The 26,013-nt window shown below is 36.8% G+C and overlaps 3 protein-coding genes across 3 annotated transcripts; 2 read left to right on the top strand and 1 right to left on the bottom strand.

Moving 5' to 3' along the window:
• Positions 1-144: 144 nt before the first annotated feature.
• LOC140778088 (uncharacterized protein At1g66480-like) lies at positions 145-2,084 on the top strand. The gene is made up of 2 exons (XM_073122627.1): positions 145-891; positions 1,572-2,084. Exons 1-2 carry the CDS (start codon positions 337-339, stop codon positions 1,614-1,616), a joined length of 600 nt encoding a protein of 199 aa, XP_072978728.1. The 5' UTR covers positions 145-336; the 3' UTR covers positions 1,617-2,084.
• Positions 2,085-11,435: 9,351 nt separating this feature from the next.
• LOC140777786 (putative 1-phosphatidylinositol-3-phosphate 5-kinase FAB1C) lies at positions 11,436-20,011 on the top strand. The gene is made up of 11 exons (XM_073122132.1): positions 11,436-12,426; positions 12,523-13,293; positions 13,383-13,536; positions 13,617-13,952; positions 15,296-16,114; positions 16,229-16,560; positions 16,645-16,771; positions 16,862-17,020; positions 17,115-18,710; positions 18,787-19,053; positions 19,280-20,011. Exons 1-11 carry the CDS (start codon positions 11,975-11,977, stop codon positions 19,532-19,534), a joined length of 5,268 nt encoding a protein of 1,755 aa, XP_072978233.1. The 5' UTR covers positions 11,436-11,974; the 3' UTR covers positions 19,535-20,011.
• On the bottom strand, positions 19,675-21,977 carry LOC140777787 (3-ketoacyl-CoA synthase 6-like). Its single transcript, XM_073122133.1, has 2 exons — positions 21,109-21,977; positions 19,675-20,759 (listed from the first exon to the last, which is right to left on the bottom strand). Exons 1-2 carry the CDS (start codon positions 21,832-21,834, stop codon positions 20,256-20,258), a joined length of 1,230 nt encoding a protein of 409 aa, XP_072978234.1. The 5' UTR covers positions 21,835-21,977; the 3' UTR covers positions 19,675-20,255.
• Positions 21,978-26,013: the final 4,036 nt, after the last annotated feature.

Below are 26,013 nucleotides of genomic sequence, written 5' to 3'. Positions count from 1 at the left end.
TTTTTAACTAATTGAATACCCAATTCCTATGTTGAGCATAAAATGATATATGTAATATAACTCCTTAGTGCAGGGTAGTATATGCAAACTTCCCTAACAACTTCCCACCGGCTCTTCCTTAAAATCCGTCAAACCCTTCGATCACATTCACACTCCTCATTCCAAGAATCCATTCAATTCTCCCTCCCTCTCCCTCTCTCTCTCTCTCCCTCTCTCTCTCTGACCACAAACAGTAGCAATTCTACCCAATTACTTCCCCACAGAGGCCTTTTAAATTCTCCCCCCTTGCATCCACCCGCACAATCTCTGTGAGCTCTCCGTTCCATTTTCTTCGCCATGGGAAACGCTTTGTTGACGTCCATGAGGGGCGCCGCCAAGGTGATGAAGCTCGACGGCACCACCTACCGCTTCAAGCCGCCGGCGAAAGCCATGGAGGCGCTTCGTGACCACCCGGGCTACACCATCCTGGAGGCCGACGAGGTGAAGCGACTCGGCCTCCAAGCCAAGCCGCTCGACCCGGACGCGCCGCTGAAGCCCAAGAAGCTCTACTTCCTCGTCGAGTTGCCCAAGGTCCCCGACCAGCGGGCGCCGAGGAGGGCGTGGTCCGGCTCGATCCAGCTCGGGGCGAAGGAGCGGCTCGAGGGGTTGATGCTCTCGCGCCGCGCCGCGTCAGACTTGTCGGCTAAGTCATCCGTCATCGCGGCCAGCGAGGCCGGGAAGGATGGCGAGATGAGGATTAAGATGAGATTGCCGAAGGCCCAGGTGGCGAAGCTGGTGGAGGAGAGCCGGGACGCAGCCGAGGCGGCGGAGAAGATTATGGAGCTCTGCGTCGCGACTAAGAGGACGCCGGAGGCGGCGGCCGAGCCGAGTGTCAGGGCCGGGAGGAAAGAGGTACTGAGCTTGAACCAATGCAAGACTTGTTGGTTATTATTATCTAGATAACAAGATCGATTGACCCCCCCCCCAAAAAAAAAAAAAAAAAAAACTGAAGCCGTTTAAGTAATGGACTAGCAATAAACACAAATTATTGTTGATTAAAAATTTAAATCATTAAATAACATCTTAATACTATTTTTATAATTGGTTAGATACAGCGAACAATTTATTTATGCAAGCATCTAAAATTAGGATAATTACATTAAGACTATCCAAACTACCATCAATTTTTATATGTTCTCCTCATCTTTTTATTTTTTATTTTTTACAGAGTACTTTTTCCTTTGAGATAAGGTTTATGGGCAATGTTTGGATAACCCTCCCCCCCCCCCACCAAAAAGAAAATTACCTTTCCCTTCACCATAAATGATTTGATCACTTGCACTTTGTTGACATCCTCAGTGGTCAACTCTTTTTCGCAGCACTCCCTTTCTCTCCACCCTCCAACAACCAATTTTAAAGCCTTTAAAGTCAATATTCTCAAGCCCCAGGTCACATTATACATGCTTTATTATAAGTTGAAAAGTACCTACTAGTTGCAAATTTCTATATAAAATTGAATCTTCCATCAAATTTACATCAAATTTACATCAAAATAAATTTCTTTCTGATTCTATTTTCTTTTATTTTCGCAGAAGCGAACGCGGTTTGTGACGTTGCCGGACGAGATAATTGCGTGAATTGAAAAGTCTCGTTAAATTCTGGCAGCGAAATTAATCTGAAATTGTTGTACGTCGTTGTTCTCCAAGAGTTGCGGGTCGAACATGAGAAGCTGCTCGTAGCTTCCTATTCGCCCTGGAATTGTTTCTCTCCTGATGAAAAATATACTCCTCCTCGACCAGACCGGCATCTCTCTCTATACGCATACTACAGATATTCTCTCACTAAATGAGTCACCATATGACATTTACTTTTACTGACGTGGCGTGGCGTTTATATAACAATAATTGCACAACTTATCCAGTTCTAATGGATTGGTCAAACACTTTTGGGTAGTGGAGGATATTGCTGTTTTGGCATGATCTAAAAGCTTGACTTAGTGTGGTTCCTTACGGAATTATCGTGCTTAGGTTTAACAACGCATGATGGAAGAGAGTCGGTAATGACGAGTTTAAGAATAATGGGAACGTGGAGGGCCACTAATTACCTCCTTGTTCGTTGCAGTCTGAGCAATGCTGACCTCTTGATGACCAGCTTTTCTTTTAATCTATAAAAAATAATGGATTATTTTTTAAATTTAACTCAAGTGGTTTTAAGATAATAGAAATAAAAGACAGTGGTTGAATGATAGTTACTTATCTTGTTAGAGTGTGAATTACCAATAAATACCAATATAGTGATATACTACCGACCACTTTATTTTTGCTTAAAGAAAAAGAGATGAGGACAAAATTTTATAGGCATAGTTTATAAGAGCCAATTTAACAAGATTATAAGGTATCATTGTTGTCTCTTGTTGGGAAGCAGACATGGATTGAGAGATTGAAACTTCATAATCGATCGAATTGCTTCTTGATTCGATCTATTGAGTCAAGTCGATCAATCCATTGATAGACTTTAACTACAGTGAGTGAATCATTATTGTAGAGCTAGGCCCCATCAAAACCTACCAAAGTCCATACTTGTGAGCTCTTAAAAGTCCCTACACCAAAACAATAGCATCCATATGTTCATGTAGTAATCAACGGAGGTTGAAACGCCCTTGAGGATGTTATCGTTGTGAGCAATAACTAGCACTCCAATACCACTGGTGTGACCATTTGCCCAGCAGGCATCAACCCAAACTTCGTTTTCTTTAGGAAAATTTCGTAGGTAATAACATTTTTATTAACATCGATCCGATGATTACAATTGCAGCCTAATACACAAATGAGACAGGGAATTGACGGACGGCTTTTTAATACAGCCTCAAACATGAATACTACGAGTAAAGTAAGTATAAGTCCGAGAGCACTAATAGATAATAAAAGAAGTAAAACCCTGAGAGGTTCACAGGAGCAAAGACCTCAAGTCATCGTGTGATTTTGTTACGATCCACCAGTCCAAGATGCGGCCCATAACTCCTCCATGGAGCATTGCAATAGAGAGGAAGATTTCCTTAAATTTGGGCAATCTTGTCATTAACTTTTTGGCCCAAGGTGTAATCTAGCCTTTGAGCCTAACCCAAAGAATCAAGCTTGAATGGATTAAGTTCTACTTGAGCCTATTTCGAGACGCTTATAAGTAAATTCAACTATATTTCAAATTAAGTTCAAATTAAGCTCAAACTAAGCTTGAATTAAACAAAGCTTAGAATCCAGCTCAAATCAAACTTAAATTAAATCTTAGGTGGCCTATTATTTATTATATATACTTTTATATAAATTTAGCCTAATCGAGATAAGCCAGATCTATTTGTGCTTAACATCGGCTTGAAATTAAATCGGAGCCGAGCTCAAACAGGCTTAAAATAGGCTAAAATGCATAACAGCCCAAGCCCAACAACATAATCACATATCCGGGCCTTAAATTCGAAATTCCAATTGCCAACCCTGTGAGAGATTACGTTTGTAATTCATCATATGATATAGATAGGTTAATTAACGTTGTTTGTGTCATACTAAATTAATCATCTTTCACGTAATCCGTTTTAAACCTAACAAGCTTTCTAAACTAATATAATAAGGTAAGAAGTTTATTATTAACGATATTAATTAACTATAAAGGATGCATTTGGTAACCTTTTTTTTTGGTAATTTTTGTTTTTATGTCCCCTTATGTGTTGCAAAATTAGGTTTGATGTGCCCTCCTTCATCCTACTTCGCTAAGATTAATTTAATCTTTTAAATTGCTTATATAACAGTGAATAAGATAATTCTTTTGTCATGAATGACAAGTACCTTTGACATGGTTGGCACACCTAAAAAGTATGGGCTTTAAAAGAGGTGGGATAATGTTGTATGTTTACTTGCTTAGCAAATTCTATCTATCTATCTATCTATCTTATCTATCTAAAGTCCTTTGTCATTTCATAACTTGTATTAGCTAGGGTTACTAGAATTAATCATTATTGGCTCAACAATTAGGGTTCATCATTTCTAATATGTAGATTACATAACTAAGCAACTTTTCCAAAGGAATAGACCACAATGGACTTAGATTTTTTTATTATTAAATATCTTTTTTTAAGATTGATGAGGAGCTTATCGACTAAGCATAAACTATATATAAGGATTAGTAAATTCTCTTAAGAAAGCAATAAATCAAAGTAGCCGCACACATAGGGGTGTAAACAAGTCAAGCTTAAGTGAGTCGGCTCTAGCTCAGGCTTGACTCGAAAAATAATTTCAAGCCCAATTCGATGATTTAGGTTCGAATCAGTTCAACTCGAGCTCAAGTTGAGCCTAAGTAGAGCCCGAGCTTAATTAGAAAAGGAGAAGGCAAGAGGAGGAGGAGAAGACCGGGCAAGCCAGCTTCAACTCAAATTGACTCTAAATTTAAATCAGATCTTAAACTAAGGCTCAGATTTGACTTAGCTAAACTAAATCGATTCAAGCTCAAGCCACTCACGTAACGTAATTTTCAACTTATTAACCTAACCTTTCTAGGGCTAGAGTTCACAAGTTTTTTGACTTTGACGTGGAAGGGTGTTATTTAATTTACCAGCTAAAAACTTTAAAAATAAATATATAAACGGCCTCAACTAAGGGGCATTTCTTCTATTAAATTAGCATAATTTTTTTTTTTAAAACTTTCTTCAAAGATTCTAGAATTTTGATGGTGGCTTAACTCATAGGCTTATAAAGGCCAACTCTTTTTCCATTCACGTCTTTATTACGAGCATAAAGAGGCGTACTTGATTTGGCATTTGCCTCTCTCCTTTTCCTATTATAACAAAATAATCTAATTTTTTATATAATTAATTAGAAAAAAGCCACTAAATAACAACTAGAATTATAAATATCCAAAAGTAAAATATTCATAGAGTCGACAGGGCAAAAAAACCTCTTAATTCATTTAATAAGTAGGATAAAATCTTAATGATAAAAAATAATTATATATATCCATCATGATGTGCTTTTTAAATAGGACCACAATTAGCTTTCTAAAGTACTATCATTTCATGTAAAGATTCCACCTACTGACTTTGTATTAGATCTCAACATCATAGATGAGACTTTTCCTATATAACCTTTGGCCACAGTCATGATTAATGCCCAGAATTATACACCTATTACCATTGAAAACTTTTAGATTTTTGTTTTTAAATAAAAAAAAGAATTGTTAATTAATGATTAGATTAATTTTTAAGAGAAATAATCTTTATTTTACATAATAAATATTTATTTGTAAGGGCAGCAAATTGTATTAATGTAATTATCATAGAAAAATGAGGAGAGGATTGAGATTTTCTAATCCGAAGTTGAGAGAAGAAGACACGCAAAATGGAGACGTGGAACATTGATTCTCCATGCTGACGTGGGTCGTCGATGGATTCTTCTTCGCTGACGTGTCTCCACGTATTATTCTCCAAATGTTAGGTAGTAAATGATGTACTCTTAGTAATTGCTGATTAGATAATTCGGACTTTGCCTTTCTCCTGTTTGTTTCTTTCCTCTTATTATCTTCCTATATCTTATTGGATGCGTGCATCGATGAACGCATCCATATATAATTAACTATATATTAATTATACTTAGATCTCTTTTAAGCTATTAAAAACATTTTAAATAATTATTTTATTAATTTTTCGTTATCCTTTTTATCCATAATTTTATTTTTATATTCTGAAGAGAGAGAAAAAAAAAGAAATTTTAATATATCATAAAAAAAGTCCGTATCATAGTTAAGAATATCTAACTATAATTATCTCTATAATTAATATGAATTTTTTGTATGAATATATTAATATCGTTAAATGAAAGAAATATATTATAAGTAAGAATAAAAAGGTTTGAAATCTTAAGAGATATTTATGTTTATGGAGTATTTATGTAATAACAAGAGAAAGATACCTCAAAATTAGTGCTTTTCTTTGTAAGTTAATGTGCTACCAAAAACCTCAAATTAAGGCAATTAATTGGTCTGGTAAAGCTTTAAGGTGAGTTGATTGATCCTGTCTACCTGTTTGAAGTACTAGTTCTAATTACAAAGTTTAATGGGCCAACTGATAGAAGATGTTAGTCATGGTCAAATTAAATTAAAAGAGGACCATTATCTTCTAATGGATGGACAACCTTTTCTTCTTCTCCTTGGACTGATGTTTTGATAAAGACAATCACTACTTTCATCCTATTAATTTTAATTTTTCTAAACTCCAAAGGTTACTAAAGAAAAATGAATCTAATCCTTTATTTTCAATGCATCCGGTAAAACTTCTAAACACTTCGAGAACTACTTTACTCTTAGAGATGAGCCGGTGATCGATATTTTATAGCTAAAAGGCTAAAATATATACTTAATTTAGAGATCAATGTTTAATTAGCTCTAGAATTAATATTGATCCTCATGATATCAAATAGGAGTAGAAAAATAAAACCTATGCCCCTAGTTATTATGGATAAGATAAGTTTAAAAGGAAAGGGATTGGGATTACTATCTATCTACCATGTCTCAAATATTAAATAGAAGTATTACACTTCCTTGCGACAATGTTATGACATGGAATTAAATAATAAACAGTGCACTTGGAAATGTAGATTCCTACTACTTGGAAAAAAGAAAAGAAAAAGAAAATAAAATCCCTTTCCATAAGTCCAAATTAAGATAAGGTATGAAACTATTCAGAGTTATGTGGGACTTCTTATCTTATCCCCCCCCCCCCCCATACATATATATGGCCTTTGAAGTGACCTCAGCCTAACATCAAATTGAGAACTATATCTACAGAGACTTAACCTACCATTATGTCGGATCTATGCAAGATTTTTTGTTTTTGTTTTTGCATATATAATTATCTAAATTCTCTAGTTGATATTTATATTCTTTTATTATAAAATTACTTGGATATTTTCTTAGAGTTAACTTACCATGAAAGTTTAAATAATAGTATAATTTTAGTTTGTCTACACTTTATTAAATTAATGGATAGGATAATTATTGTGAAAATATATGTATGTGGATATTAATTTTAGGTAATATTAAAGAGAAAAATGAGGGGCAAATTGAGAAAGTTGTAGACCCAATTGGTGTTATTTTGGCCACCGTCGTTGAGCTGTTGATGGTGCAAAAGATCACCCTTTTGATGCAAGCAATTTTGTCTAGTTGTTAGATTGGATCCATATCTAGCTTTATATGCCCATTTGGGATCAAAATCTAGTCATATTAAAATATATTCCTCTGTAGGACCTCTAATTTATTCATTTATTTTATGATATATATGGTCACAAGTTTGCTTCCCATGCACCAAGTGTTTGATTAAATGGGACACCACACATTCAAACTATCCATTGTGCTAAAATTTTGCATTTATAGATGTTAGGTAATGTGCAATTCGATTTGAATGTCATAAAATATGATTTGAATCCTCATGCCTTTCTAACGCTTGCATCCAAACTCATTTTCATATATTAAAATGCTTGTACATATATAAATGTGACACTTTCTAATACATATACAACAAAGCAAGTCATATTATTAAGCAGTACCAAACTTCATATGCTAAATATGCTTGAAATTAGTTTTGACCCAGCTTAATCAAGCTTGGTTTAATAATGCTCGAAATTAATAATACTATATATAAATAATATAAATTCTTGAATTAAAATTTCGGGACCGATAATATTACTATATTAGTTCTTATTGAATCATGTCTTATTTCAAGCTTGATTAAATCATGAATCATCATGCTTGAAATTATTTAGCTCTAACTCAAATTTGATTAGAGCTCGACTCGATTACACCCCTAATTATAATCGCATAACTATTATAGGTATGCTCGACCGAGTTTATTTCCAATCTCTTTTTATATGAATTGATTAAAAATAATGTAATATTGCGCTACTAATTAATATGTGCATGAATTATACATGCAACAACTTGGAGTGTGTCACATGAATTAATGCATAAACAAATGTGAATTATTTAGATGTGACTCAAAGTTCTTCTTTTTTTTTTCTTTTATTTAAAAAAAAATTAAGAAAGATGTAGCTCAAAGTTATCACAAGAGACAATTGCAATTTAAAAAAATAATAATAATAATAAAAAGATTTCCTAAGGTCAAGATTGTATCAGTTCTCTATTCTTGAACAGGCAATGAGAAGCCAAGTCACAGTTAGCCTAACTGAGTTAGGTTAATATCTTTTTCCTATTCATAAGAAATATCTCCAATCTATTTTATGGCCTTTGACTAAAATCCCCTTAAAACTAGTTCTTGTGCCAAGACAAAGGTATAAAGAGAGGACAATGACATTGTAGTTTTGTATATATATATATATATATATATATATAGATCAAAAAATGGGTATTAAAATGGTCTCATATGATTTAATCAAGTGGAGAGTCTAAAGAGATAAATGATGTATATAATAGTCTATTCATTTTGTGTAAATGTATGAAAATATAAAATCAAAGTTGAGTCCCTTTTTTTTCAATATAAGCCTAAGACAATTTATAAAAATAATGTATTTTATTATCATTAACATTCTACTATACGGTATATTAACTTTGATGTTACTATACTCAACAGATAATTACTATATAGATAAGTTAAATTAACTACATAAGAATAATGGCTGTATAAACTCCAGTGTTTAACATTATTTCTTTAATTCTCAGTCGTACTCCACCTCTTGCAAAGGGCACAATAATTTACTTATGTAAGAAAAAAATAATAATTCAAATGTCTTAATAAAAAATAATAATTTAATATTCTTCTCTCTCGTTGTATTATAAAATTGAACAGTCATTAGCGAGTGTTTTTATCGAATAAAACCGAGCCGCGTAGGGCAAATAGTGCACATATGTAAATTGATTTAAAGTACTTTTTTAGTTTTCTTTCTTCTGTTCCACTATTAATTCATCGTAAATAATATATGGATCTCACTTAATGTTCTCAAAAAAATTATGTTAAGATCATAATTTTCCAATAATAATATCCAAAACTAGACTAATATAACTAATAAGCGAAACCCTAGCAAGAGATTAGGCTTCCAACCATTTTCAAGTTGAGCTGAGCTGAATTTTTTTTATTGATCATGAGCTAGTTAATTATAAGCCAGACATATGAATTAGTCACTTTCAATAAGTAAACCCAGGAAGAATTTTGAACACACACGTGTTCCAATATATCACTTCCTATTCCAATTGCAATGATTTGCATGAGCTAAGCTAAGCTAAGCTTGATGCTATTTATCCTATTTAGATTCACTCGAGCCAACTATACAATTAAACTATCAATTGTTTTACCAGCCAATTGAAGAAACGCCCTGCCCCCAACCAACCGTAGAAATTTCATGCCTAAATATAAAAATAAATAAAAGATTTTTTTTTCTAAAAGAAACCAACTAGATACTTTTTTCATCAAGGAGGTTATTTGATCGACTCCAATTTAAAATAATTATTATTAGAAAAAATTATTTAATGGTTAGGGGTGGCTATGATTCAGCGGTACAATTAAAGCAATAATTCGATAAACTAGACGATTTAGTATATTGGCTAAAGCTTAACGAGATATTAATATATTTTTATATTGATAGCGACATGCCTTTTTAAAAGATAAAGAAAATAATTTCTTAAAAGACAAGTTTATTGTAAAAAATAAATAAAAAGGGCGGGAGAGAGCAAACGCGGAATGGATCACGTTGCCGTCCCACTTCACGTGGGCATGAGTCATATACAACATACAACGGGGAAAGTATGGAACAACTATCCTAAGAAGAGAAGAAAGAAGAGGGGAAAAAAAGTAGGGTGGGGGGTGGGGGGGTGGGGGTGGGGTGAGGAGAGAGGGGCGGCGCGTCGTCGTCTTGCGCTTATCTTCTCTTTTTCTTCCTTCCTTCCTTGGCTTTCTTTCTTTTTTTTTTTCCTCCTTATTCTTCTTGTGATCCACAATTCCACGTGAGCATTCCCTTTTTCCTCTCCTCGCAATTAGCAAACCAAACACTCCTTTCCAAAGTGGGGGGGCATGGTGGGACTCCGGAGATAACGCACAAGCACCTGCCCCTTCCCCTTACATAACCATAGATTTTAAATATAATATTGCACCTTTTGCCTTGATGGAAGAAATATTACAGTGTTATATGACTGAAGCCTTCTCGGCTTTGGATAGCTGTGGCAATCTCGTCTGGTTAGGGTGAGATGGGTTTATATTAAAGTACTCGGATTAACAATTATTTATTATTATTATTATTATTATCTATAAGTTTAACTTGTTAGAGATAATAGCGTGTACTATAAATAAGTTATGATGCTTGAAAGCTGTAATTTGTTCTAGAAATCTAATACCAACACTATTTTCTTATCAATATTTTGTATCCGTTGTTTTGCTTTGAAATAATCTAATTATCCCACTATATTATATGTTAAAAAAGATGATATTTATTATAATACAAGGAATAAAACTATTGACAGAGACTTTCTAGGAGGATAACATTATATGAAAATTTGATTACAACGTCCAAAACTGGACCTTTCTGTTCGAAATAATTTACTAATGCAGCGGCCGAAAAGATTTTGAGGGTTCCCAAGAAGATCTTTTCTTAGATTTTTTTTAGGATTTTATATGCCTTCAATTGAATAAATAAAAACAATACAACAAATCCAAAATAGTGACATCAGTTCATGCCAAAATAGAACCGGTTAATTTTGACTCTACGAAATATATGAAAAAAAAAGGGACCAAAATTCCAAAATTCCCCTTTATGCTGCCAACATTTGAAATAAATATCTATGGGCTTCTCTGGTTTGTTGATGAGCTATCTCTAAATCAAAACAATTATTTAGAAAAATCTAGAGAATTATATATAGTATTTTGACATTCATTTAAAATGAGTGGATAAAAAAATATACTAAAACCGCTAGTAGTTAAGTCTCTAATTATATATCCCTATATATATATATATATATATATAGATATAGATACGTGTATCTGGTAGTAGATATGCATAGTAAAATACAAGGAACAAAATAAACGGTATTTGTCTTTAGTAAATCTTTTAAATCTTTTTATCTAGTAATCTATTGGGCGAAAGTGAATCTACCAATGAATCACCAAATCTTTATTAGAAAAGATACATCTTCAGAGATCCATCTCGTCGACCAATCAGATGAGCGCCACGTAGCGACTACTTTCGGCCTACACAGTTGCTGTTGTTCTTTAGCAATTAGCATATCTTTTCCTTACAGGCCGGGTCCAATTCTTACAACCAATCCTTTCTTTCTTCTTTTATCTTTTTTGTTACTCACCGAGGACCTTAATGTAATTATATTCTTAGTTGTAGGATAAAATGGAAAAAGGAATTGCTACGGAAACTTTGATCGGTATACAATAGATTGACCTCTGATAAAGAAATCCATCCACAGGAAAGTTAAATTGTACCTTTCCCTTTCCTCTCCGAGCCTATATTTGGAGCAGATTGATGAGCTAAGAAACCTCTTCCACCGGAAGATGAGATCCGCCGCCGCCGCTGCTAATTATTGCTCCTCCTCCATTTCGTCTCTGAGCTATGGAGCTCTTGCGCTTCTCCTTCTCCTGCTCCTCCTCTTGATCCTTCCTTTAATTTAGTCCAAGAAGTCTCCTTTTGGCTCTATGGTCAGAGGCCCATTGGACTTCGTAGAGCAATCTGGGATCGGTTAATGCTGGCACCTTCTCTGTTGTTGTTTGTTCAAAATTTGATTTTTTGTGTGGAAAGGATTTTGCCGACCATGTGTTTGATGATATACCTCAGATGTATATAACAAAAAGAAAAGGTGCCCACTTCTTCTGGAGAAATTTTGGTCTCCCAGGAGTGAAGTTTGTGGGTGTTACTCTGGTTCCCTTCCGATTTATTTTTTTATTCGGCGAAGGTTGTATTGGGTTTTTTGAGGAATTTGCGTAGGAATTACAGGGGAGTGGTTTTGGCTTATGGGAGTAGCGGATTTTGCGATTCCTGAAGTGGTCCAGAAGGTCAGGTCTTGGATAAACGAACTTTCGGACACCTTATCGGAGTCTTTGATGTCAACCGCCGTCGAGCGGTTGGTGTGCTATGAGTGCCAGGAGAGTTTAAGGGCGGCTGCTTTTGTGCATCGTTGCCGGAGCTGCGGTCGAGTGTTCTGCCGGAAGTGTATGGAGAATGGCGGCAGTCCGTCGAAAATTGATCAGGAAGGGCCGCCGAGATTTTGTAATTTCTGCTTCCGAGCTATTAATGGGAGCGGAGCAGCAGTAGAGGAGCACGGCTGCGGGAAAGGGAGCCCTTTGGTGGTTCCTCACCGCATGCCTGAGTTGTCCTTATCCAGATCTGGGATCAAGAATGTCAATTTGGCAAGGCAGCAGACTTCATTTTCTTCACCGCGTGTTCTTCGGTGCTCCACAGCCAGGTAACTCTTCACTTGTAGCTTTTCTTTGTTTACAAGAGATAGTAGGTGCAACTTATCTGATTGGTACTTATGCAAGCAATTCATCTGTGTCTATAGAGGAATAGAAGATGAAGAGGATGATGAATATGGGAAGCAGTTTTTTACCCCGACAAGTGAGTTCTTTCAAGATAGTTCAGATACAGAATCCATCAGCGTGGGTACTGGGAATGAGACGCACAGTTTCATGTCGATGACTTCGAGTCCTTTTGAGAGTCCTGGTAGGGCGGTGGAGCAAAGAGATATTACTCCTACGTCAAGAAGGAGAGGTAGTTTTGATCAAGATTCACCTGGTTACCTACGAAAATCTGTTGTAGAATCTAATGATTTGGAGCATACTAGCTATTGTACTGATGACGATCTTCCGGTTTACCAACAAGAAAATGACAAGGCTCAACAACTGTTAGATTTTGAGTCCAATGCAGATATTTGGTGTCCTCCACAACCTCAAGACAAGGAAGATGATGTGGAAACTGGCTTCTTTGAATATGACGATGAGGATGATGAGATTGGTGACTCTGGCGAGCTCTTTGTGCATAGCAGTTTCAGCGATTATGCCTTAGGGATAAAGGAGAAACCAAATGAAGCTCATAAGGATCTCTTAATGAGCCATGTATATGGGCACTTCCGAGCTCTTGTGCCTCAATTACTAATAGGGGAAGGTCTTAGTCTTGGAAATGAAAATGGTGGAAAGGGCTGGCTTGAACTAGTATCCTCATTGGCGTGGCAAGCTGCAAACTTTGTGAAACCAGACACAAGTAAAGGTGGCAGCATGGATCCCGGTGACTACGTGAAGGTCAAGTGTATAGCATCAGGGAGTCCAAGTGATAGGTAATATTCACTGAGATATTTTCATAAAGATCTTATTTTCCACTTAATGTCATGCTTATATGAAACTAATTGGAGCTTATGCAACACAGCACTTTTGTCAAGGGAGTTGTCTGTTCTAAAAATATAAAACACAAACGTATGGTCTCGCAGCATAAGAACCCGAGATTGTTTCTTTTGGGAGGAGCCCTGGAATACCAAAAAGCTTCCAATAAACTAGCATCTATCGATACTGTACTCAAACAGGTTATATCTCATGATCTTGTAAATTAGCGTTGCTGTTCTTTTGTGCTTTTTCTAATCTGATTATAATGCCTTCACTTCAGGAAAAGGATCATCTAAAGATGGTGATCGGAAAGATAGAGGCTCGTCGACCTAATGTTCTGCTGGTTGAGAAAAGTGTTTCATCCTATGCACAGGAACTCCTGGCTAAAGAGATTTCTTTAGTCTTGAATGTCAAGAGGTCGCTTTTGGATAGAATATCACGGTGTACTGGAGCTCAGATTGCTTCATCCATTGACAATGTTGCTTTGACAACGCTAGGACATTGCGAAATGTTTCGGACAGAGAAAGTGATGGAATATTCATCTGCAAAAAATCCAAACAAGTCAATTAAGACCTTGATGTTCTTTGAAGGTTGTCCGAGGCGCTTAGGGTGCACGGTAATGGATTAGTCTTTCTTAGTAATGCACTCACATCTATCATTTTTGTAAGCAGTTTCGATTATAGAGATTACATACTGATGATACAATTTGACTTGATAACCAACTTATATTTTTAAACTTGGTAATATGGGCTCTTTGATGAGTCAAATTAATCGACTGTTATTTATCTTCTTCTATCTGATATGAAATGGATGGCAATAATTTAAATACTTCTTGACATATGTCTAGCATACTGTGTAGTTAGATAAGCTATTTTATATGTACAAAATAGATGATGATTTTGACAAAAGGATGTAAAGCTGATAATAGTACTGGATAATATAGGATTTCTAATCGTATGGTATTCAGTTCATTAAACAGTTAGTTTTGTGAAATATTTCTGATGTACTTTTGATTATTAAAATAGAATATTAGATCCACAAAACCCAAAAGTATCTTGGTTTCTTAATTTCGAAACATTCTGCTTTGTCCAGAATGTGGTGTTTCTGCAGTTCAAATTTAGTAAGCTCTGAGAACCTAAATACAAGACAAACTGACTTATAGAGGCACCAAAATATTTGTCATGCAGCAGAACAAACGAATCAGGAGATATACGAGAAAGGCTGTGAGGCCTCTACGAAGCCAACTGTAACTCTATGAACTACATGATGTGATGCAATTTATAAAGTTAAATTATTTGTTCTGCTTAAGGTTACCTACTACATGATGTTTTCATTTTCTTTTGCTCCCTTCATGATCCCTGCTGTTAGTTTCTGGGATATTCATAGTGACACTTACACTCAAATCATCTGCTGAAATTGGATAAGATATAAAGAACATTAAGTTTTCCACCATCTTAATATTTCTGCAACTGAATATAAATCAGATGCCTTTGCTATAATAGACATCGAAATTAGTCAAAGAAAGAGTATGGCTACTCACTAAACATTTTGCCCATCTGAAAGGATGTAAAAAGTGATCAAAATAATTTAACATGATATTAGAGTCGTCTGTAACTGATCCATTTATGTTCAACCCTGATCTGATCTTTTTGATGGCTTTAATTGATGCATATTCCATCATTAACACCAGTCACCAGACACATGTAGGTATCATGGACCATTGTCTACATTGCTATAAATAAATAAACAAATAATATCCAAATATCAGACCAGGAAGATCTGGATTTATGTTTTAACGAGCAAAAGTTGAATGAGCTACGTTTTGTTTTACCTGCCAAAGAGCACTACCTGGACAAATCCTTCCATAATTGCAGTAATTGGAATAATTTATGTTTGACATTCTGTTAAGAGTTGGCATGTTTTTCTTTTGTCCTGATTAACTAGCAACACTTAATGCAGGTTCTTCTAAGGGGTACATGTCGTGAAGAATTAAAAAAGGTCAAAAAAGCTGTACAATTTGCAAGCTTTGCAGCCTATCATCTATTACTTGAGACATCATTCTTTGCAGACGCAGGTGCAACAATCCCTAAGGTCCCTTCAAGATTTCCAGTGGCTGTCAGACAGAAGCAGGACAATGAAGATATTTTTATCTCAAGAGCTTCTAATTTGACTTATCTTAATACACATCAAACTGTTGGAGATAAGCATCTTACAGATGGATCATGCAAGCTTTCCAAAGGCCTTGATCCATCTTCAAATTCATTCTCATTAAATGAGAATCTCTTGGGGACTAATACAGAGCATAAAGAATGCAATTCTTTAATTAATCATATGAATTCTGGTAATCTTATTCCCTTACCTTCAGTGTATCCTCATTACAATGGGAATGGATCCTGTCCAGATTTTTCTATCAGTGACTCTAGTAGTTTGATCAAGAGATCCGGGGAAGCATATGACTCTCCACATTTTGAAACTGATGATGGCATTCATCAGTATGAAGTGTTGGAGAGATCAATTATAGAAGAAAACCACTCAGAGAATCAATGGCATTATAGATCAGATGATGAACGTAAAAGAGAAGACCTAGAAGATCAGAATGATTTTTCTTGTGAATACTTCTCAACTGCTGACAATCAGCAGAGCATTCTAGTTTCTGTATCAAGCACTAGTGTAATAAAAGGCACAGTTTGTGAACATTCTCAGCTCTTTCGAATTAAGTTCTATGGTAGTTTTGATAAGCCACTCGGAAGATTTCTCCGTGATGATTTGTTTGATCAGGTAAGTTTGATCTTTTTATTTGCAGCTTCTATTCTGATATACTGTGGTATGGGTTTTTCCAAAAATTTCAGAATATTGTGAAATTGTTTGACTCATTTCCCTGCTTGTTGCCAGTCATCTTGCTGTCGGTCTTGTAAAGAGCCCGCCGAAGCCCATGTGAGGTGTTACACTCACCAACAAGGCAGCCTGACAATTAGAGTTAGGCGACTTTCATCTGTAAAATTACCTGGTGAACGTGACGGAAGGATATGGATGTGGCACAGATGCCTCAAGTGCAAACTTGAGAATGGAGTACCACCTACAACACAAAGAGTAATCATGTCTGATGCTGCCTGGGGTCTATCTTTTGGAAAATTTCTGGAGCTAAGTTTTTCTAACCATGCAACAGCCAACCGAATTGCTAGCTGCGGCCATTCTCTCCAGAGAGACTGTCTTCGTTTCTATGGGTGTGTCTTTTATTTTTCCTTCTTTTGCAAACTATCTCACTTGTCTTCAGTGTCTGGTTATAATTCTCCTTTGCATTCTGGCAGGTATGGAAGCATGGTTGCCTTCTTTTACTATTCTCCTGTAGATATACTATCTGTTAATTTGCCACCATCAGTACTGGATTTCAGTTTCCAAATTCCACCAGATTGGGTGAGAAGAGAAGCAGATGTGGTATGCTATTGAACATCCTTTATGAAGTCATCTACCTATATACCATGAACATCAGTTCCTCCAGTTAATCTTGCGTATTTGCTTTCATAGATATCCAGTGGTGTGGAACGTCTGCATGCAGAAGTTTCTAATGTGCTTCATGAGTTTGAGAAGAATATGACTTCAGGGGATGAACCCTTAAAGACAGGCATACATAGACACCTTATTGAACTACAGGATTTGCATAAAATGGAACAAAATGAATATAATGTAAGTGCCAGCTGAAATGTTACATTTTCTTCTTTTTATATTGCGTCAAGTGTTTTGCGCTTTGGCTAATCCTCGTCATCGATACTTTTGACAGGTTTTGTTGCAACCAGTTAGAACAGAAACAATGCAGCCCTCTCAGGCAACTATTGATATATTAGAGCTCAATCGCTTGAGGCGTTGCCTCCTTATTGATTCTTACATGTGGCATCGCAGGCTATATTTTGTGGACTCACTTTCGAAAACAAAGTGTTATACTAGCAAAGCTGATCCACAACCTCAAGAAATTCTTTCTGATGCCAATCTAAAAGAATGGAAGTCTGAGTTATTCCATAAAGATGACTTGCCGACAAACTCAGCTGAAACTACCATAATTAAGTCCAGCTTGATAGGAAGTTCACAGAAATCATTGTTCTCTAAGAAACAAGAGGAGATTAGCTCGCAGGTTTTGGAATGTAATACCAACAGCATAGTTGATATGGACTTATCGATCGAGTCTGTCGAGGGCTATTTGGGCCAAGCAGGTCTCAATTTGGTCTCTGGCCAATTTGGTGGAGGAGATGGACCATTGGTTGTCAAACCTATCTTTGACACGTCTTTGGAGAAATTACCTTCATCTGCATCTAGTTTATCCGACAGAATAGACGTGGCATGGACTGGTTCTGATCAGTTAGTACTGGATCCACCAAGAACTGGTCCAGAAGCTGAGTCAATTGAATCCTTGGGTTTCAGGGATAAATCTTTTCACAAGAAGGTAATATCCCCAGTCCGAGTTTATTCATTTGATTCGGCTTTAAGATCACGACATAGAGAGCGTGCCGGACTATCTCCTACATTGCATTTGTCGCCAGTCAAGTCTGCTGATTCCTTTGGAGATTTTGCAAGTGTGGCAAAGGATCCAATTTCAAACATGCGAAGAGCCTATTCTCAAAGGACTCCTAGGGCAGTAGAGAGACTGAATACACTTCTTACTTATCCCTCTGTATACATCTCATCAGTTTCTCATATGATCAGTGATGGGGCACGACTACTACTACCTCAAATAGGTTTTGATGATGCTGTTATTGCAATCTATGATGATGAGCCCACCAGCATAATATCCTATTCCCTGACATCTCGAGAATATGCTAGCTTTATATCACCTTCAGTGAATTGGCATGATGGACTAAATGTGAAGGACAAAATCAGTGGTATTGGTAATCAAATGGCCAATTCGACCATACGCATGAGTTTTACAGATCAATCATCCATTTTCCCAATAGAGTCAGATGGTACTGAAACTCGGTGCTATGGACCTGACGAGCCTCATCCTTTACAAGAAAACCTTTCAGATCCCAAGGAAGCTCATTTCAAAATTTCTTTTGATGATGAAGCTTCATTTCCTGCAGACAAAGCAAAGTTTTCTGTGACATGTTATTTTGCAAAGCAGTTTGATGCACTTAGGAGAAAATGCTGCCCGAATGTAGTAGATTATATACGTTCTCTAAGTCGTTGCAAGAGATGGAGCGCACAAGGTGGTAAAAGCAATGTCTATTTTGCCAAGACACTGGATGAGAGATTTATCATAAAACAGGTGACGAAGACAGAGCTAGATTCTTTTGAAGACTTTGCTCCCCAGTACTTCAAGTATTTGACAGAGTCGTTGATATCCGGAAGTCCCACATGTCTAGCTAAGATAGTTGGTCTTTATCAGGTGAATCATCTGCTACTAGTTGTAAAATTTTACCATGGAGACATCTTTTATATTCATAATATGTCCTCTGACATAGGTTGTTGGCAAAAACTTGAGAGGAGGACGAGAACTGAAGATGGATCTCATGGTGATGGAGAATCTTTTCTTTAGGAGGAAGATATCAAGAGTTTATGATCTAAAAGGTTCTCTGCGCTCCCGCTATAACCCTGATACTTCAGGAAACAATAAAGTTCTCTTGGATCTGAATCTGTTAGAGACACTTCACACAAAGCCAATCTTTTTGGGGAGCAAGGCAAAGAGAATATTGGAACGAGCTGTGTGGAATGATACTTCTTTCCTTGCGGTATATAACTCTATCCTTATTAATGCTATTATGTTTAATGGAAATTTTTCATATCAAAATGCTTATACATCAATTGGTGACCTTCATTTTTTGAGCTTCTTTCAAATTGAAAAGTGTAGTTCCAACAACATGAACTTCCACGATATGTTTGTTCTGTTTTTTCTTTATCCACCAGTCAGAATGCGAGGCTATTACTTATGGTTGATACTTTGTTTTTTTTTGGCAGTCCGTAGATGTCATGGATTACTCGCTTCTGGTTGGCATCGACGAGGAAAGAAAAGAGCTTGTTATTGGAATCATCGATTACATGCGGCAATATACATGGGACAAGCAGCTAGAGACATGGGTAAAGGCGTCAGGCATACTTGGTGGCCCGAAAAATACGTCTCCGACCGTCATATCTCCTACACAATACAAGAAAAGGTTTAGGAAAGCCATGTCCAAGTATTTTCTCACTGTCCCTGACCAGTGGTCTTCTTGAGGCCTTTTATTCTGCACCACATGCTATTGGGAAGAAGTAAGATCAATTTAAAATGACAGAAGGCGATTCTTTTTCTGTATCGTGATTGGTTCATTCAATTGCACCACTTGTATCAATGTTGTGGGAAGTAATAGATTGGGATCACACTCTCTGGATACAATGTCCAGACGAGTTGCTAGGGATTGATCCTTGTACATTCTTTTGCTTCTACTACAAAAAAATTCTGTCTTCGGGACAGAGATTCATCAGGGGGAAAAAAAGAAGTCAAAATACTTTATGTACTCGGCTCTTTTCTACTGCAAATTAGGTTTAATTATGTCATGCCTGTAGCTGGGTTGACCTCTACGTGATGCTCTCTGTTTTATTTGAGCAAAGCATAGATTGGGGCAAAGAGTAGGGAGGGCTGAAGCAATGACTTTTTGTATGAAATGACGCTTATTCAATATATTCGTTCCTCTCTTTGCCGATTAGTAGCCATGATTATTGTATGAATGCCACTTCTGATGTCAACATATACTAGTCTAATAACATTATATAAATCGTATATGATATGTTGTAAACCCATCATTACAACTTACAAACCCTCCTACTTCTAAAACATGTATATGATATTCAGCACATACAAATATAAATATATATAGAAAGCATTGTAAGTTCGCAACTACGTACGACTACTACTATTACTAGTACTACTTTTCCAAAGGTAATTTAAAGCAAATGACTATACTTTTACTGGATATCTATCAATGCAATCGGCCCAAACCCCATCTGCCTCCTTCTCCACTCTCCTCCGACACTTCCAAACCGCACTGTTGCATTTAAACCCACTTCCAAGCCCAATCTGCCAAACCCGGTCCCCCTTCCTCATCTTCCCCTTGGCCTCCACGTAGCCCAGCTCATACCACAGCGAACTCGATGACGTGTTCCCGAACCGGTGCAGCACCATGCGAGAGGCCTCCACGTGTTCCTCTCCCAGTCGTAGATTCTTCGCAAGCTCTTCGATCACGGCTCTTCCGCCCGCGTGGATGCAGAAGTGGTCGAACGCCTTGGTGAAGTCCGGCACGTACGGGCGCAGCTTTGGATTGATTAGTTTCCTCGCCGCTACGCTGAGGAAAAAGAGGATCTGCTCCGAGAAGGGTAGTACGAGCGGGCCGATGGTTGTGATGTTGGTCTTCAATGCTCTCCCGGCGATAACCATCAGGTTCTTGGATAGTGAGATCCCCACCTGTTTAAAAGCAATGATGAGAAATTTAGGCCTCGTGTATAAGCCTTTTAAGACTGTTTCTATATATATATATATTTATATTTATATGAAAAAGGTGTGGAAATAAGTATATAACTTAAAGTTATACATATTGACTACACTTATGTATATTTTTAGAGAAAAACTAATCTTTGAGTATTGTTTATAAATAAGGAAGAGTTAATTCCCAAATAATTGAGGCTTATGTCTCAAAATCAAAGGAAACCTTAGGTTCTTTAATTTACGAATATATATATATATATATATATATATATATATCCTTCTAAAATCTCTTATTTTAGTGTGTGTGTATATATATATATATACACACCTTGCCATGGTCGTCCTCCTCTTGAAAGACGCACTTGTACGACTCATCATCGGCCCCCTTATGAGTCCGAACAAGGTGCATCAGCTCGTACTTCGCCCGCCACGCATCCCGCCGCTTGTTCGACAGCAGCACGGCGGCGCCGCCCATCCTAAAGAGGCAATTAGCCATCAGCATCGACCTCCGGTTCCCGGTGTACCAATGCTGACTAAGGATCTCCGTCGTAACCACAACCGCGTACGCTCCTCCGTGCACCTGGAGCTGGTCGCTCGCGAGGCCCACCGCGATCACCCCAGCGCTGCACCCCATCCCGGAGAGATTAAAGCTCCTCACGTCGCTCCTCATCTTGTATTTATTCACGATCATCGCGGATAGCGAAGGCGTGGGAGAGAACAAGCTACAATTGACGACAAGTATATCCACATCTCGCGGACTTATCCGAGTCTTCTTGAATAGCGAGTCGAGGACCGAGGAGGAGACGAGATCAAACTCGGCTGTCGACGCCGCCATCGAAGGCGAGTAGGGGATCGCTTGCTGGGCCGACGGTAGGGAGGTGTCGTCGCCGAGCCCGGAGCGTTCTAAGATCTTACGTTGGAATTCGACGCTGGATGGGTGGAAGTCGGCTATGAGGGAGGAGTGCTTCATGAACCTCGAGAAGGGGAAGCGGTACGACTCGGGTGGTTTGAAGCAGGAGAAGTCGACGAGGTAGACGGGACGAGGGCGTGACATGAAGTAAACGGTGGCGAAGAAGGTTAGCAACGAGGAGTAGAGGAGTACGTAGAAGGCGTCGAGGTTTTGGAATTCAGATGAGAGCTTGTGGACTTCATCAGGGGTGAGAGAAAGGACTTTGAATACGGCAACGAGTATGGTTGGTAGGAGTATCACGGTGAGGAGTTTGGTGGATAATAGGGTTTTCGCCATTGTAGGACTTTGTGTGTTGTTATTACTTGGGAGGGTATGGAGTATATATAGAGCTCTAGCTCCTCTCGTTGCATGGAAGGACCAAAAAAAAAAAAATCCATTTGTCGATTTTGTTTGCAAACAACCACCTATATTTTATTTTTATTATAAACTTATCTCCCATTTATTTTATATATTTACAAATCGACTCCTTTTTCATGGGTATGTTGGGAAAAAATAATACTTCGTATATATGTGGTAATAACCTAGAATCTAAATAAAAATTCAAAATTCAAAAATAGATTGTCTATTTGGCATTTCTAATAAAAATAATATTCAATACATGATTTGTTCTGTGTTTGACGTTCATAATTCGATAATAAGGTATATTCACTAAGTTCATTAGTTTATGACTTTATTTTTCTAACATTTAAATATATGATATATAATAGTACATTGAGACATTGTGAAAAAATATTGTATAATAAAGATAAGATGAACTAGAAGTTAAATAATATAGGAGATATTTTATATGAAAATTTAATTGTATTGATATTGAATATTTAATCTCATTATATATTATACAATAATTTATATAATAAAAGATATTGTACAAGCTAAATTATATTTTTATTCGTTTATTAGTAGTCAATTTGATCATTTGTCAAAGTCTTTGTGGGTCCTGTTAGTTCATATAGATGTTTAATATTATTGTGACATATATAAGGGCTCTTGTGCTAAATGATTTATTTAGACTTTTCCGTGATTTAGTTTCACAATAAATTATCTTAAATATAAATTTATGGCTCAAATTATATAATACTTTTTAAAATTAATCGAAATTACTGGTAGAATGATTCAACCTCACTTTTGAAGCGTACTTAATCTAGTCTTTATTTTCTTCTCTCTTACCTGCCTATAAATCATAATGAATTTTCTCTCTCTCTCTACACAAGAGATACAATTTTTAAGTGATATCAAATGAAACCTTAATTTAATTTTTGAGACTTAACCTACGTAAAATAATAAATCGTATCCCATTACAAACATACGCATAGAATCTTATTTTAATAATTCATCGATTTTTACCGAATCATTACTCGTAATTAAAATATTTTTCCAACGCAGAAAATTGGGGGAAAAATCGATTTTTTTTAATGAACATAAAAGGGTAAAGTATCGAAACAATGACGAGTAGGGGTTGGTGAATATGCAAATAAGAGGTGGCTTTCAGTACAATTAGGTTAACATGTAGGTGGTTATCTGCAAAAGGCCCTAGTAATCAAATTTGTTTTACTTAGTTGTCACATTTACTATTTTACCAAATCTCGCAAGAATGGGTCCGTTGGAAGTTAATTAAAAGGATTGGATGCCAGGTTAGAGTATAGGGGTGTGATTGGACTTTTCTTGCAAAATTGGGAGTAGGCCTCGTATGCTATTAAACGGGCAGTTGAGGTTTATTTTTTGCAGTCATTTAGCACGGCAAGTCGATTAGATTTAGAAGACCAAGTCAAGTACCATTCCGTAATTAAATACTAATGGTCGCTTGCTTAAGGTTGGTGTGCAGCGTTAAAAAGGTACTTAAAAAAAAGAAGAAAGCGTTAAAAAGGTCTTGTTTGGTGGTTGATTCTCTACAACAAAGAGTGTAGAAATTCCCACAGCCTAGTACGTGGCAGGTTTTAGTCATGAGGTGCAAGCGTAGGTAATTAAAATGGGCCGATTCGCAAATATGAAAAAGGAGAGGTAGTTATTTGAGAAAAAAAAGGAAAAGTCTTTTCAATAAGTTTGTCAGGTTGCGGTCACATTTTTATCACCAGAGTAGAAGTTAGAGTCCACTTTCACTGAGAGGGAAAAGTGAGGAAAGATTGCAAGTTAGATTAAGGGATTGGGTGTCAGGTTAAAGTACAAGGGTGTAGTTGGACTTCTCTTGCAAACTTGGGAATTGGTCAATTGCATTCGTATGTGGTTTTTTTGGTTCTTGGCCACTTTTAATGGTCATAGGTAAGCGCAGCGGTCAATTTAGATATCCAACACCAAGTCAAGTAGCTTTCTTCGATTAAATAATCTTAGTCGATCCAAGTTGTTGGTGTGGATAGCTAATTGTGATCCAAAAAAGGTACTTGTTTGGTCTTACTCTATAAAATGGATTGCACGAGATTTCAAAAATCGTTATATTTTTTAATTTTATTTTGAAAATTAGAAAAGGAAGCCTTGCTACTTCATAAGACACCTAACGAGTCATACTTTTTTTTTTAAATAAAATTAAATTATAAATTTAAATTTGATGCGTATATATTATTTATAGAATAGTAAGACTTGACATATTACGCACAGATTAAAACATTTCCACCTGGGGATGTGTATATCTATATATATTTCCTTAATTAGGAGTAAGGTGAGATGCACTGTCCTTATTTATGCATACAAATTAAGGTCTTACCTTTTGTTCTGGTGATGAGACTATAATGTATTCTTTTTCCTTTCTTTTCTTTAGAGTAGAGTGCAAGAGGTTGGTACATAGTACCGGTAGTTAAAAGAAAGCGTTGCATGTGTTTGTTCTCAAGCCGTTGTTCAAAGATCCACGAGCACATCTAACCTCCCTAATTGGTTAACCCAGTTACCCACCCATCAAGCCACAACTCCATTCTACCCCATTCCACTTCATTCCACTCAGCTAGTTCCTTCTTTCTACTACTCTCTCTCTCTCTCTCTCTCTCTCTCTCTCGCTCTCTCTCTCTCGCACGCTCGCTCTCTCTCCTGTGACTTTGTGAGTAGATAGATTGATAAGAAATCACATGCATAGGATATCCACCCACGAGTCAAAGTGAAACCTCCACTTGCATTCATTCCATAGTGCATATCTGAGAAGCCGTGATCTACTGTTACCCTCGGAGGTCTATATAAGCGCCTTCTCCTTCGGACTTGGAAGAGGGGGTAAGAGTGATCATGCATGCCATGACTCATGAGTTTGAGATCATGAAGGTAAATATTATTTGCTCCAAGCCCCGGTGCAATCTTGCTTTAATAAAAGAAAAAAGCGAAGTCAAAGAAATAACTAACTTTTGGAGCTAACTCTTTAAGTTATTCTAAGCTGTTGTATGTAAAAGGAGGAGCTAACTCTTTGATCCAATTCTTTTGCAGGTGTTGTTTGGCAAGTGATCGATCTCCTTGCCAAGCTTGACTCGGCTACTTCCGGGTGAGTGATCTCCTTGCCAAGCTTTTGCCAAGTGTGCAGTCCTTAGGCTATCAACCTTGCTTTCGTTGTCTGTTCGACCTTGAGTTCTTTTTTTTTTTTCTGGGATAAAGTTCAAGAGTCGCTAGAATTATTGTGGGTCAAGTAACGAAGTAGTCATAGCTATTAGTAATAGATATCTTCAGTAATTTTCTTGCAAACGAGAAGAGTTAATCGATCGAGATCAATGGCCACTTCGATAATTACTTTACATATGATGGACAATTCCTACACTAGAGGGAAGTAGCCAGGATTCCAAAACTGAGAGAAACGGCCATTCACTCATACACGGTCATCGTTTAGTTTCTGAAAGATTAACAATACAACGTACGTTCGTGAAGCAGGTACTGTTCCATACTTTTCATAATTAAGCAACTCATAGCAAGTTATTAAATAAGATCATCTTTATGAGCACGCAACTCATCAGGTTGTACAATTAATTACTCTATGCTTCTCTTAATTACTTTGCCTACATGTCCGCCCATGCTCGAACAGTACTCGCATTAATGCATGCACGCATGCAAACAATTACTCTATGTTCCTTTCTGACGTTTGTCTGTCTTTCTCTCGCACACACAGACACAACGTTGTCACGAGTACAACTACTTTGTGTGTAAATCTCTTGTCGTCTTCTCCTCTTTGAGTGACGATAACTACTTTCCTCAAGCCATCATTATGGAGAGGAAGCCCCACGTATTTCATGTAGGCGTCTATGTACTACTTATCCAAGAGTCGTGTCAAGCTGCACGCCTTTGCATTTCTTAACTTAGTAAAAG

Source organism: Typha angustifolia, chromosome 15, assembly GCF_048772165.1.
Source record: "Typha angustifolia cultivar Huaian chromosome 15, ASM4877216v1, whole genome shotgun sequence".
NCBI lineage: Eukaryota > Viridiplantae > Streptophyta > Magnoliopsida > Poales > Typhaceae > Typha > Typha angustifolia.
This window is presented reverse-complemented; position numbering and strand designations above follow the sequence as displayed.

Coding starts and splice junctions, on each gene's coding strand:
- LOC140778088 (XM_073122627.1), top strand. CDS start 337: ATGGGAAACGCTTTGTTGACGTCCATGAGGGGCGCCGCCAAGGTGATG. Junction 892..1,571: donor TCAGGGCCGGGAGGAAAGAG/GTACTGAGCTTG, acceptor TTATTTTCGCAG/AAGCGAACGCGGTTTGTGAC.
- LOC140777787 (XM_073122133.1), bottom strand. CDS start 21,834: ATGTCACGCCCTCGTCCCGTCTACCTCGTCGACTTCTCCTGCTTCAAA. Junction 20,760..21,108: donor AGGAGGACGACCATGGCAAG/GTGTGTATATAT, acceptor GCTTTTAAACAG/GTGGGGATCTCACTATCCAA.
- LOC140777786 (XM_073122132.1), top strand. CDS start 11,975: ATGGGAGTAGCGGATTTTGCGATTCCTGAAGTGGTCCAGAAGGTCAGG. Junction 13,953..15,295: donor CGAGGCGCTTAGGGTGCACG/GTAATGGATTAG, acceptor CACTTAATGCAG/GTTCTTCTAAGGGGTACATG. Junction 16,561..16,644: donor GACTGTCTTCGTTTCTATGG/GTGTGTCTTTTA, acceptor GCATTCTGGCAG/GTATGGAAGCATGGTTGCCT.